Source organism: Herpailurus yagouaroundi, unplaced genomic scaffold (genome assembly GCF_014898765.1).
Source record: "Herpailurus yagouaroundi ecotype Mexico unplaced genomic scaffold, PumYag 163, whole genome shotgun sequence".
Lineage (NCBI taxonomy): Eukaryota > Metazoa > Chordata > Mammalia > Carnivora > Felidae > Herpailurus > Herpailurus yagouaroundi.
Window position 1 is genome coordinate 10816954 of NW_024412404.1, and position 13057 is coordinate 10830010.

At 54.3% G+C, this 13057-nt stretch overlaps 1 protein-coding gene across 2 annotated transcripts in view; it reads left to right on the plus strand.

The window, feature by feature from the left end:
* Positions 1-13057, plus strand: part of HK1 (hexokinase 1) — a 125855-nt gene that overhangs the window by 45449 nt on the left and 67349 nt on the right. The window contains exon 1 of one of the 2 annotated variants that reach the window (XM_040485232.1): positions 9148-9350. The exons of the other annotated variant lie outside the window; for it this stretch is intronic. Within the exon in view, the coding sequence (XP_040341166.1) occupies positions 9288-9350 (63 nt within the window). The 5' untranslated portion in view covers positions 9148-9287. Of the gene's footprint in view, positions 1-9147; positions 9351-13057 lie in introns of those variants that run through there. 2 annotated transcript variants of the gene reach the window in all.

A 13057-nucleotide genomic window follows, 5' to 3' on the forward strand; every position in this document is an offset into this window, starting at 1 on the left:
AAATAAACATTAAAAAAAGTAAATATACAGATTGCTCAGATACATGATCAAAACATTTTTACTACAGAGGATTCTGAATAGACCAGTTCTGTGGCCTGGGACTAGGAGAGACTTGATATAGCTAAAGGTTTTGCATTAGTTTTACAAGAGTGCAATAGCAAACTGCCACAAACTGGTGGTTTAATTTTTTTTTTACCATTTTAATTTTTTTAATTTTTTATTTTTGAAAGAGAGAGAGACAGAGACAGAGCATGAGCAGGGGAGGGGCAGAGAGAGAGGGAGACACAGAATCTGAAGCAGGTTCCAGGCTCTGAGCCATCAGCACAGAGCCCGATGCGGGGCTCGAACTCACGGACCCTGAGACCATGACCTGAGCTGAAGTTGGACGCTCAACCGACTGAGCCACCCAGGCGCCCTTAATTTTTTTTAATGTTATTTTAATGTTTAATTTTTAATGTTATTTTAATTTAAATTAATTAAACAACTTTAATTTTTAATGAATAAAATTTTTAAATTTTAATTAATTGAAAATTTAAAAATTTTAATGTTATTTTATTTTTGAGCAAGAGAAAGCAAGAGAGAGGGAGAGAGAGAGAGAACGAGCAGGGGAGGGGCAGAGAGAGAGGGAGACACGGAATCCAAAGCGGGCTCCAGGCCCCCAGCTGTCAGCACAGAGCCCGACGGGAGGCTCAAACCCACGAACCCGTGAGTTCATGACCTGAGCTGAAGTCGAACGCTGAACCGACTGAGCCGCCAGGTGCCTCGTTGGTGGTTTAAAATAACAGGAATTTATTATCTCACAGTTCTGGAGGCCAGAAGTCTGAAATCAGGGTGTCAGCAGGGCGGGGCTCCCTCCCCAGGCTCTAGGCGAGGATCCTTCCTGGCCTCTTTCACTTCTGGTGGCTCCCGGCGCTCCCTGGTTTGTGGCTGCAGAACCCCCTCTCTTCTCTGCCTCCGCCTTCACGTGGCATTCTCCCCCACTGTCTTCTCTTCTGCCTCTTATCAGGAAGGTCATTGGATTTAGGGACCACCGGTCATCCAGGAAGATCTTGAGATCCTCAACTGAATTATGTATGCAAAGACCCTTTTTGGCAAATACGGTCACGTGCACAGGTTATGGGGATTAGGGCGTATCTTTTAGCGGGCACATTCAGTCCTCTGCAGCCCTGTTCTAGCAGAAGGAATGGGGAGGAGAGGGTGGATTCAGGAGAGTTCTTAGGTTGGACGTGTTTTGTTTTTGTTCTTGAGGCACGGACATAGGTAGACTCAATAGGGTTTGGTGGCAGATTAGAGGCGAGGCATTTGGGAGGGGAAAGCCTCAAGGGTAACGGTCAGGTTTCCAGCTGATGGGAAGATGGTTCCTACCTGGGACATTCTTTTCCCAAGAAGGAAGAGGAAGCTTAGGCGTGCATAAGCAGACCACAGCCTACGCTCCATTTTGTTCTGGTGTCTGCTCACGTGTCGTATCGTCAGAGAGGTCTCCCCAGTGGTTCTCTTACTCTCTGCTGTTCAACCTGGGCATCGGTTAGGGTTAGATTTGGCTGGTAGCAACGGAAAACCCTCCAACAGCAGTTGTGTTAACCCATTGGAATTTTCTTTCTCTCTCGGGTTCTAGACATCTATGAGGCAGTCCGTAGGGGGCTGATGTGGGGCATCCTGGTGACAGGGATACAAGCTTGTTTTTTGTTGCTGTTGCTCGGTTTTGCGGGACTGCCATTCCCAAGGTTCTCTCGTAACCCGAGACATCCCGGTTCTCTAGACAATCTGTCTCTATTTCAGCCAGTAGCAAGGAAGAATGCCCATAATCACTGTGTCTTAAGGAAGGCTCCAGGAAGCTAGAATGAGATGCCCTCATTTTCACCTCTTTGGCCAGAACTTGCTCCCATGGCCACATCTAGCTGCACAGTAGATGGAGTCTTTACTCGGGTGGGGGGGGGGGGGGGGGGGGGGGGGGGCCCCCCAAAACGAGGGCTGGAGTCAGCTGAAAATCGGAGCATTCATTAGTTAAGACAAAGGGGAAATGGAAATTGTAGGATGGGTCACCTACATTCTGCTTTGTTTTTCCTCCTAGCCCCTGAGCTGACGTATATTTGATTTGTGACTTGTTTACTGCCTGTTCCTCCCCACCGGAACGTGTGGGCAGGGACTCTGTCCTGCTCACCTGCACATTTCCAGTGACTAGGAAGGACAAGCAGACTAGGTGCTTCACAAATGTTTGTTGAGGGAATAAATGACAGGCTGGGGAAGTGAGAAGAGAGAGTAAGTTTAAGAAGAAGAAAGGACTGGGATGTGAGACATACCAACTTCCAGGCACCCAGGGGGTCTCAGAGCTGACCTTCATGGGCAGTAGTTGGAAAATGAACTGGGGCTCAGGAGAGAAGTGGGGGCTGGACTCTTGACACATGTGATTCTTTGGGGGAGGTGTCTGGGTGGCTCAGTCGGTTGGGAGGCTGACTCTTGATTTCGGGTCAGGTCATGGTCTCAAGGTTCGTGAGATCGAGCCCCGCGTTGGGCTTTGTGCTGACAGCACAGAGACCTGACTGGGATTCTCTCCCTCCCTCTCTGTCTCTGCCCCTCCTTCCCCAAACAAATAAATAAACATTAAAAAAAAAAAAAAGAAATTTACAAAAAAATACAAAGAGCAATTCTTTGGGTAGGGCACAGTGGGATGGACCCACAGGAGACAGCGAGGGAGGAGGGCATACTCAGCCAGCTCAGCTGAATCTACCAAGCCACATGCCCCCATCCCCACCGCACTGGGAAGGGCAACTGCTTCCATACCTCCCTTACGGCCCCTCTGGTCAGGTCAGTCTGCCTCACCACGTGGTCTGAGGATGCCCTTTACGAGAGAGGGCCCTGCAGAGCCGGGATCCACGTGCCCCACCTTACAAATCTAACCAAGCATGACTCGGTACCCCAGGGGAGCAGCTCCCCAACACAGGTTTCTGGACCCCTCTGTGACTGAGGCATCACTGGGCCTGAATAGAATAAGAGAAATATAGACAATATGATAAGACGAATATTTCACCGTTAGAGCAGTCTTGAGCCAGACTGTCTGGGCACACATTCCAGCTCTTCGCAGTAGCTGTGTGACCTCGGAGACAAGTCACTTAACCTCTCTGTGACTCAAGAGTCTCATCTGTAAAATGGGGGATGTAACTAGTATTTATCTCATTAGTTTGTTCTGAGGGTCAAAAAAATGAATCTAAGTAAAGAATTTAGGACGGTAACCCGGTCCACAGTAAGTTCGACCTGAGAACTAGCTATTATTATAATGCCAGAGGTATTTCGTTTAAAAAGCAGCTCTTATTTTTCTTTCCCTGGTTTAAAACCTCTTTTCCTTTGGGAAATTATGGTGATAGGAGACGGGAATTGTAACTAAGAAATTATCTTTTCTTAGCAAAATGAAAAGTCAGTACCTGGTTTTTATTTATGTGTGTGCTTAATTTGCTGGCCTGTGAAACCCCGCAGCCTAGGAACCCTGCCTAGACGCCGAGATGGACTCTCCTACGTGAACATTTCCTTCTATCTTTTGGAGTTAATTCTAACAGGGCAGGATTGAAGACTTTTTGTTGGCCCTGTCATGCTGCTTGTGTGTGGGCGTTGGAGAGAACTATCCCAGGAAACTCAGACTAACCAGCAAGGTGACTTTTGAGATTGCTGTGTTCCAATAAGTTAGGGGCTTCCTTTGGAAAAGGAGCTGGCTTGAAGGAAGGAGCAGGGCTGGAGACAGGCAGGCCTCAGCAGTCTGGATAACCCTTCCTCCAGGCCATCATTCTTTGTGCATAGCAGGCCTACTGGGCTCACAATGGTATGAGGATGGGATGTCCAACAAGCCACAGGGCCAGACTGGGCTTTACCTCGCTCCCCTGAGGGACTCTCATCCCCACAGGGAAGTAGAAACCTTCTTGGGACAGAAGCTGAGACGGGTATCTCTGGGCATCAGGTCCTTTCTGAGCCAGGTAAACAGCTCAGGGTTGAGCAAGGGGCAGCCAGACGGAGACCTTTATGATCCTGAAAGGGGTGGGACTTGGGTGAAGCAAGAGAGGTGCCTACGTGTGCAAGATTTAAATCTTGCATTCAAATCTTGCATCCGAGGTACCTCTCTTGCCTCATCTTAACCCCAGCCCTAACACCTGAGGCCTTGTGCCTGTAAATTCCAGCTATCAAGGGCCAAAAACTTGAAGGCCTAAGTGGGGGCAGACATTAGCGTGTATCAGTGAAGGGGCAGACTGGGTGGGGCCTGGGGCCAGCTGCAGTACCCCGGCACTGTCTGAAGGGGGCAGTGGCTGCTCAGTTCTAGCTGAGCATTGCCACGTGATAACCTGGGCCCTGTGTGAGCAGACCTAAGATGCTGGGGAATCTGGATTGTATTGTATTGTATTATTTTATTTTTTTAAGTTTCTTTTGAGAGAGAGAGAGAGAGACGGACAGAACAGAGCACACAAGTGGGGGAGGGGCAGAGAGGGAAAGAGAGAATCCTAAGGAGGCTCCACACTGCCGGCACAGAGCCTGATGTGGGGCTCCAACCCACAAACTGAGAGATCATGACCTGAGCCGAAGTCAAGAGCCAGATGCTTATCCGACTGAGCTACCCAGGTGCCCCGGGAACATGGGTTTTAAAGCAAATCTCCTAACTTTTAAGTGCTTCCTCATATTTATAAAATACTAGGCGGGCCAAGTAAGATACGCTGGAGGCCATGTTTTAGTCTGGCTGTTGCCAACTTATAACCTCTGTTGTGATGCCGCCGGAAGGCAGAACTTCGGGCAAATGAAAGAGGCAGGGAGACAGGTCAGGTATGTGACCTTCCGCCCCCAGCCACTCCAGGGGCTGAGCCCTGGTGCTTCTTCACCAGAATCCTTCTCACAAAGGAGCAAAGCTGTCTGCAGAGTTGATGAGAAAGCCACCGTGAACTTGCATCTCGGTGTGCTCCACGTCCGCAGGGCCACCAGGGCCCCGGAGGAACTGCGCTCCGCGTTGTCCGAGAGAGACTGCAAACGATAGTGCCGGCAGGCTCATTTCAGAAATTTCCTCCAGATGTTCCCATGGCAAGTCAGCGCTTTTCATTCCAGAAGCTGGGGTTCGGACTCCGCTCCGGGTCAGTTCAGCCATCATCTGGGGCTGAGGCCTGGGCATCAACGTTTGTAAAAGCTCTCCAGGTGATCATTTTGTGCAGCCAGGTTGAAAACCACAGATCTAACTGATAGAAACGTTGGGTCAGGATCCCTTCCAGGTGCTTCTCCTCAGAACGTGCTTTGTGTGACCACAGCCCCCCTCCCCGGAGCATCTAGGATGCCAACATGCTAGCCTTTTCTTTTTTCCCTTTCGCTGTCTTTCAGACCTTAAATGTACTCTATAACCTCCATAACCCTCATTGACTGATTGAGTGGGGATAATGATATTTGTGTTGCCCTTCTAACCTCACCAGCGTGTTATCAGGAGAAATGAGGCAATAAATGAAAAAATAAATGCTCTGTAAACCATCAGTATTATGCAAACACTGCTGTTAGAAGTGTACTTCCAGGTGCTGGGGTATGGCTTTGGTCCACTGGAGAGAATTTCTGGAGCAGCGTTCCTAGGGCCCTGGGTCAGATGTGAATTGTGACATCCTGACTTAGCTGTGGCCTGCCTTCTCTTACCGGCAGGTGCATTTTGTGGGCGGCAGCCTGGCGTGGCCTGACCACTCCCCCCCACCCCAACTCCTACAGGAGGGAGCATACTAAATGAATAGAGACACCCAGGGGACTTCGGCCAGAGGGTAAGGCCATCTGGAGGGTGAGGGGAGATGTGTGGAACTAGATTTCCAATGCTCAGCGTCCTGTCTGCTCTTCCTTGGAGTCCGGAGAGTAATCAGCAAGGGGCTTAGCTGGGTTCCACCAGCTATAGGACAGCAAAAAGAAGTGGGATAATAAAGAAGTACATGAGGTGACAACTGGCATGATAAAGAGAGGACACAGGCCCAGCTCTGAGCCCAGGAGCAGTCATAGCAGTGTAACATGGGCTCTGGTCTCAGAAAGCTGTCTGATTGGGGCAGATGAGACCGGCCCCCCAGAAGACAGTCAGAAGTATCAGGCAGACTGTTATGAGTCAGTGTCACTTATCCGAGGCCCTGGCAGTGAGGGTGGGGGGGGGGCGGGGGGAAGGATGGACGGAGCACCGGCTGGGCATCAGAACTGGGTTTAAGCCCCAGCTCCGACCTCTAGCACAGCCTGACACTAGACAAGATGGCTTGCTCGTTGCGTTGCAGGTTCCTAGTCTGTAAAGAAGAGTCTTGGTCTCGATCTAGATGGATTCTGAGCATAGTCCGAGTTTCTCCTGTGGAAGTGCTGAGGCCTGGGAGATTGGGGTGAGTAGCCATGCTCAGGAGAGGCTTTTATGGGGAGGGTGGGAGAGCTGGGCCTTCGGTGCGACTGACACTTGGTCAGGTCAGCGGGAGGTGAGCAGAGAAGGCAGGGCAAGCAGAGAAGGCAGGGCAAGCAAGGAAAGGCAGGGCAAGCAAGTTAAGCAGGGGCTTAAACGGAGCGGACTCAGGTGGGCCGAGGACACTGGGAGGTGGCCTTGCTGCAGCCCAGGATGGAGAGTCAGATCACAGAAGGCCTCAGACACCAGGCAGAGATATTTCAGTTGGCTGGGTCAGGAAGGAGGAGGTCATCAAGGGATTTGGGGCAGGGCTATGATGTGATTAGGGTGCTTCTTAGCAGGAATAATGTGGCCTGGACTTCAGAAGGACTTGGATGGTAGGAAGCCAGGAACCAGGGAGGGCAGCTAGAAGACTCTTGTAATATTTCTGGCATGGGACAATGAGGGCTAAGGGTTGAAGGAAGCAGTGGGGCAGGCCTAGAAATATTTCTCAGCATACACTGATAGACTTTGGGGCCTGAGTGAATTCAAGGGGTGGGGAATGCAGGAGTCACCTTGAGAAGCGGTTTCTCAGAGGCCAGGGAAGAGAACGCATTGGCAGCCTCCCTGCCTGCAAACAGAACATCTCAGGGTAGCCTGGAAAATTGGGAGGCTCAGCTTCCCCCTGGCTCCAGCTCAGACAAGAGATCACGGATGTAATGGGGCCATAGTGATGGCTGGGGCCTAGGTTGAGGCTCTTAACCCTCCTGATCAGTGCACTGGGCTCGTTCCACCTTGTTCTTGATCCTCAAGGAGCTTCCAGCCTGTGAGTCTGGCAGCGTCATATTGGCAGGACTCAAACGGCAGCTGAGAACAACCAAATCATTCTCGCTCCCCCGATTTTACTTTATGGCTGTGTGGGCAGTGTAGGTATTTGATGAATGCCAGAAAATCTCTGTTCCTAGTTTATAACGCTACTGCCCTGAGGGCGGATCCAGATTTTGTGGGGTTTGAAGATGAAATGATTTTGGGAAACCTCTTTGCAAAATGATTCGAAATTACAAATATAAAGTTGCTAGGCCCTCTGATTCGAATGCAAGTGCGAAAGCCCTCATCAGCTTCCCAATCGTGTAATAAGACCCACCACTTATTAAGTGTGTGTGATAAGCAGGTATTCCCCAACAAGGAAGGGACGGTGGGTGGGCGGGAGATATTAGTATCTCCACATTATGAATGAGGAAGCTCAGGAAGGTGACTCAGTGTCACAGCCAGAAAGCCAGGAGGTGGGGACTGAGCTCTGGACTGAGGGCTCTGGCTTCAGGGGCCACATCTGAGGTCCGCTTCAATTGGGGACGGTAGCTGTCAGGCTCCTGACGTTGCTCACGAGGAACGTACTGGACCGGCCGTCTCCCTTTGATACCGCTATACCGTAGACCTGGCCAGGGTCCCCCAGGATCCCGGTCCGTGATGGAGGTTCTGCGGCAGGACCGTGTCCATTTCAGGGCACCCCATGGTGCAGCTTTGGTCCCAGGAGCATGGCCTATTCAGGCAGAGAGGCTACATACAGACAATAGAAAGGACAGTAAATTGCAGGGCTGAACATTGGCTTTGAAAACGCACAGACCTAATTCTGGGATCTACAACTTCCTGGTTGTATGAAGTCTGGCAAGATACGTGGCGTCGCTGAGCCTCTACCTGATTACCTGTTGAATCAGGATAGTAACCACTTCGTTGTATTTCGAGCTCATTACATGTCATCTGGTAAGGCAGTAAGGCTCCTCCTGCACACAGCCGGCAATGAATCTAAGAACGCTACGGTAGCTCTCAAAGCAGCTGCATAACCGCCTGATTCCGCATGTCCCCTCCTCCCGTTAAGGCTGAACGTTTTTTCTCAGGATTCCTCCCAGCCCGGCTAACTTCCTTTGGGGAAGTGAAAAAGGTGGCAGCTAGGAGGGGGCGCCTGATGGACCCGCCCGCGACGCCAGCGAGCCGGGGTGCGCGGGAGGAAGAGGACGCGCGGGGGATGCGGCCTGGCGGGGGCGTGGGGGGCCCAAGTCCCGCCCAGCGGGCGTGCGCCCTCCGGAGAGCCCAGGAGCCAGAGCCTCTGGGGCGGGCGTTGCGGGGAGTCGCTCTCGGTTTAGCAACACAAATCGGCCCAACGGAGATTAGGCCGGGCGGGCCGGGGTGGGGGTGATGCACTGCCGGGAGGACGCAGGTGGGACACGGCACTCGGCATCCCGGGCCCGCGAGAGCCGGCCGGAGCGGGGACCGGGTGCGAGGACCGCGAAGCCCGCGGGCTCTCGCTTACTCCGGCACAGGCCCGGCTCGCTTTGCACGCCCACCTCTGCACCCTCCTTCGGCCTCTCCCCATCCGCGGAGCTCCCGGGGCCGAGCCCTAATTTTCCCGGGAAGGGGGCCACCCTCGCCAGGCCGGCAGCGGACTCTCCGGGGCCGTTCGTCCCGCCCGGCTCGGGCGGTGCCTCTTCCCGCGCCCCGCGCCCCTCCGCCGGGCCGGGCGCCGCCACGCGCGACCATGCGCGCCCGAGAGAGCCTCCCGCCCCCGCGCCGGCTCCCTACGTGGGGGACGTGCCGAGAGAAGCCGGACCGTGGGGGATCTCGCAGCGTCGCCGCCCCCTTTCCGGCGCGCGAGGGAGCGGCCGCCGCGCCCCCCCGCCCGGGCCCGGACGCCGCCGCGCGGCGCTGCAGAGGCGGGCGGCAGCCAATGGGCGCCGAGGAGGTGGGCCGGCCGGTGGCTGTCACCCTGCCGGGGACGGGAGCGCGGAGCCGGGGAGCGCGCGAGCCACCGCCTCCCGGGCCTTGGGGGAGGAGTCGCGGCTGGAGGAGGAGGAGGAGCCGCCGAGCAGCCGCCCGAGGACCACTGCTCGCCCGGGCTGCGGAGCACCCACGCCGGCCCCACGCCTGCCGCCCCGCGTCCCCGATCGCCAGCATGATCGCCGCGCAGCTCCTGGCCTATTACTTCACCGAGCTGAAGGATGACCAAGTCAAAAAGGTGAGCCCCCGCCCGCGCCGCCGCCCGGCGCTCTGCCCGCGCGGCGCTGCATTCCGGCATCCGCTCGCCGCCGCCGCCGCCACCGCCGCCGCCGCCGCCTCGGTCCTCCGGCGCCCAGGCTCCCCCAGGCCGGCACTGCTTGGACTGCAGGGCGGGGAAGGCTTCGCCCCTCGATTCTCCCCGGGATTGTGTGTGTGTGTGTGTGTGTGTGTGTGTGTGTGTGTTGGGGGGAAGACCCCCGGGGCTGGACTGCTTGCTGCAGTGTCCTTGAGATGGGCTGTGGATGTCAGATGGGCCCCCGGGCCATGCGGGGAGGTGGCTGTGTGGGGACCGGTGGGTCGGTCCGTAGGGCCTGTTCGGAAGGTTCTGAGCGCCGTAGGCGGCGGAGTGATTACAGAGATGATAGGGAGGTGAGCGCGCGGCAGGCGGGGGTGCTGGCTGCAGGCCAGGCATCCCATATTTGGGGTGCCCCGGAGGAGCTCTCACCCCGGCTCTTCCAGCTGTTGCGGCTGCCCCTAAATCTGAGGACAGGGTGACCCGCCCGGCTTCCCGGAACGGGGAGGGGTTCGGAGGCCACCGGAAACTTTGCTCATAGGCCTCAGGTCCGGAGCGGCATGTCTGAATGGAATTTTTTATTCCCCTACGTGACCGCTCTCTTAAACTGTAATTTCCAGCCAGCCCAGGGAGTTTAAGGAAGAGACTGGTCTTTTGAGTCGGTTGGAGGCCTTGACGTGTATGCTCGTGACATGTGTGTACTTGCACAAGAACGCATCTCCCAACCCTGAGGGGTTGCTGCCTTTGACATCTGTCTAGCATAAAATACTGTCCACTGGCAGGTCTTAAAGCTGTATCTCTCCCCGATGCCAGCTTTGCCACCATGTTTTAAAGAAACAGCCTGGGCTGTAGGGAAAAGCGCCCATGTTATCAGTACTAGCTAGGCCTGGCACAGGCTCCTGACCCACCCACGCCCCGCAGGGGTGACATTATTGCTGGAGTAAGCTGGGATGGACAGGCAAAGTCAACCTGACTTTGGAGTTCAAACAAGGGAAGCGCCTACAGGTGACAGGCAGGAGTGTAAAGCCTGGATTTTCTGCCCTGCGAGCCACGGGATGTTCATTCGGTTCTCTTCCTATCTACCTAGGACAACCCCCTCCTCAGGCACAATAGGAAACAGGCCTGCTGAGGGCAGTGACCTCATCAAGGTCACCCGGTGAGTTAGAGGCAGAGCCAGGGCGGGTCCCTCCCTCCCTCCCTCCCTCCCTCCGCTGGGAACTTGACCGGGGCTCCTCCTAGAAGTCAGCTGAGGGGGAGGTGCTGAGACAAAGGCCCTGGGGATGCTGCTTGGATCCTGGGCCCTGTGCCCAGCGGGGACCAGAGTAGGGTAATTAGGAGACAGGCCCGGAAATCTGCTGCTGTCCCTCATAGCTCTAAGCAACAGTGACTCTAGACTTGTCAGACTGTAGGGCTCGAGCGTGCTGCTGTGCAGCCCCGTGGACCTTCCTTCTGGCCACCGAGCTCAGGGAGCTGTGCATGCCAACACGTGCGTTTCACAAGTTTTCTGCAGTGGTGGTGCCGATCTTGATGTTCTTCCCGTTTCACAGTGGGGATGAGTTCACTGCCCTCCCCCTGCATGTGGGGTGCTCTGTAGCGCAAGACTGCAGACCGCCGGGGTGGGGACCCAGATGACCCTTGTAAGCTTCCATCACGCATACCCACCACCACCTGCGTGGCCTCTGGGGACTATGCTGGGTTGAGGTTTGGGCTGTACTCAGTAAGGATTGTTTTATCGGGTACTCAGTGCTGACTGTGGCTCCAGGGCCTTCCACTCGCTGTGGTGACCTGCCTCGAATTCTGTCCACCAGGCTCCTGGAGACGTCTGAGTGTGTGATTTCTGAATCAGTTGGTCCTCAGAAGTCCTTCCTGCTCTGAGATTGCCAAGCTGACATTCCCTGCCTCCCCTCTCTGGCCTCAGAACATTGCTGGAGGAGGGTGTTGAGGCCAGAACCTTCTTCAGATAATATTATTGGCCAAGGAGAGTCTTAAAAACAAGAAGGCTTTCTTGCACCCCACCTAAGACATCTTACACTGCTTTCTAGGGGTGTGTGTGTTTGTGTATATTCCTTTTTTTTTTTTAAGTTTATTTATTTGTTTTGAAAGAGAGAGAGAGGTGGAGAGAGAGGGAGAGAGAATCTCAAGCACATTCTGCACTGTCAGCCTAGAGCCCTATGTAGGGCTTGAACTCATGAACTGTGAGATCATGACCTAAACGGAAACCAAGAGTCAGACACTTAACTACTCTAGCCACCCAGGTGCCCACACCAGGGGTGTGTGTGTGTGTGTGTGTGTGTGTGTGTGTGTGTGTGTGTATGTGTGTGTATGTATGTGTCTATTCTTGCCAGAAGATCACCTTGGTCTGCTTGATGGGCTGTGCAGCACAGCCATCCATGGGTGTGGTCCCCAGGAAGCTTCCTGGGCCTCCTAAGAGCCTAGCAGGTGCTGGTTCCAGTGGCTTAGTCAGCTTTCCCCGCCCCCACCTGTGCAGATGCTGGGGGATTGCATCTCCTTTCCCAGGACTCAAGACTTGTTAGACAGCAGCCCTTCCTACCCACCGCTTACTGTGAAAAGGCTGGGTGGGGGTGCAGGACTTCAGGCCCTGTTCTTTTTGCCCAAACTGGGCCCTACCTGCAACCCCAGTGGGGACCCAGTGAATACAGACCCCCCCCCCCCCCGGCCTAACCTGCCAGCGTGGGTTGCCAGGATGATTCAGCTCTTCAGCCCTAGGCAGCCCCTGGGGCTCTGGAGACAGCCCTGGCATCCCCCACTAACCTTCATTCATTTTCTTGCCTTCTGGCCTGGGGGTAAGAGGAGGGCAGATGAGGATGATGCCAGGGAAGGCTTTTCGGGATTGCTCAGGATACAGAAGTGGTCACGAAGGGGAGTATCGTTGGTCTCTTCGTTGCCTGTGAGACATGCCACTAGTTCAGTCTCATAAATACAGACTGGGTCGAAACAAGCCAAGTGCCTGGCCTCCCGGTGTGGAGCCCCACTTGCCAGACTGTACCTGCATGATGTTGGTTAATGGGGTGCTGGGAAAAGTATGTCCTGGTATTGGGCTGAAATAAGTACAAGACCTGGGTTTGCCTTTCACTCTTCTAGTGCTTTTAGGAGGCAAGGAGGCACGTGTGTGCTCGTGAAAGATTCCATTCATCAGAATCCCAGACATGTGCTGGTTCGTCAGCCAGAGGCTGGGTCCTGCCTGCGTCTTCCACTTGGCTTGGCCATTAGGAGCCTGGAGGAGAGTGAAGGTTTGCGTAGTGCTTTGTTTGGGAGAGGAAGGTGAGTCCAGCAAGGTGGGAACTTGGCCTTTTAAGAAGGACTAGCTTCCAGGGCACCTGGCTGGCTCAGTCGGCAGAGCATGCGAATCTTGATCTTGGGGTTGTGAGTTTGAGCCCCACATTGCGTGTAAAGATTACTTAAAATCTTAAAAAAAACAAAGGAGTAGCTTCCTTTCCTCCCAGGTTGTCCGAAAGGTGAGCAAACACCAGTGGGTTTTCTCTGAGTGGGATCCCCGTGACCCTAAGTAGTCTCCTCGAGGTGAATGAACAGGTGCGATTTGTCCAACAGCCGACCCCAGGAGTGCTTGGCCCAGGAAGGTGGGGGAGAGTATGCTTAGCAGTTAAAAGGCTACCCACGGTTTAGTTTCTCAG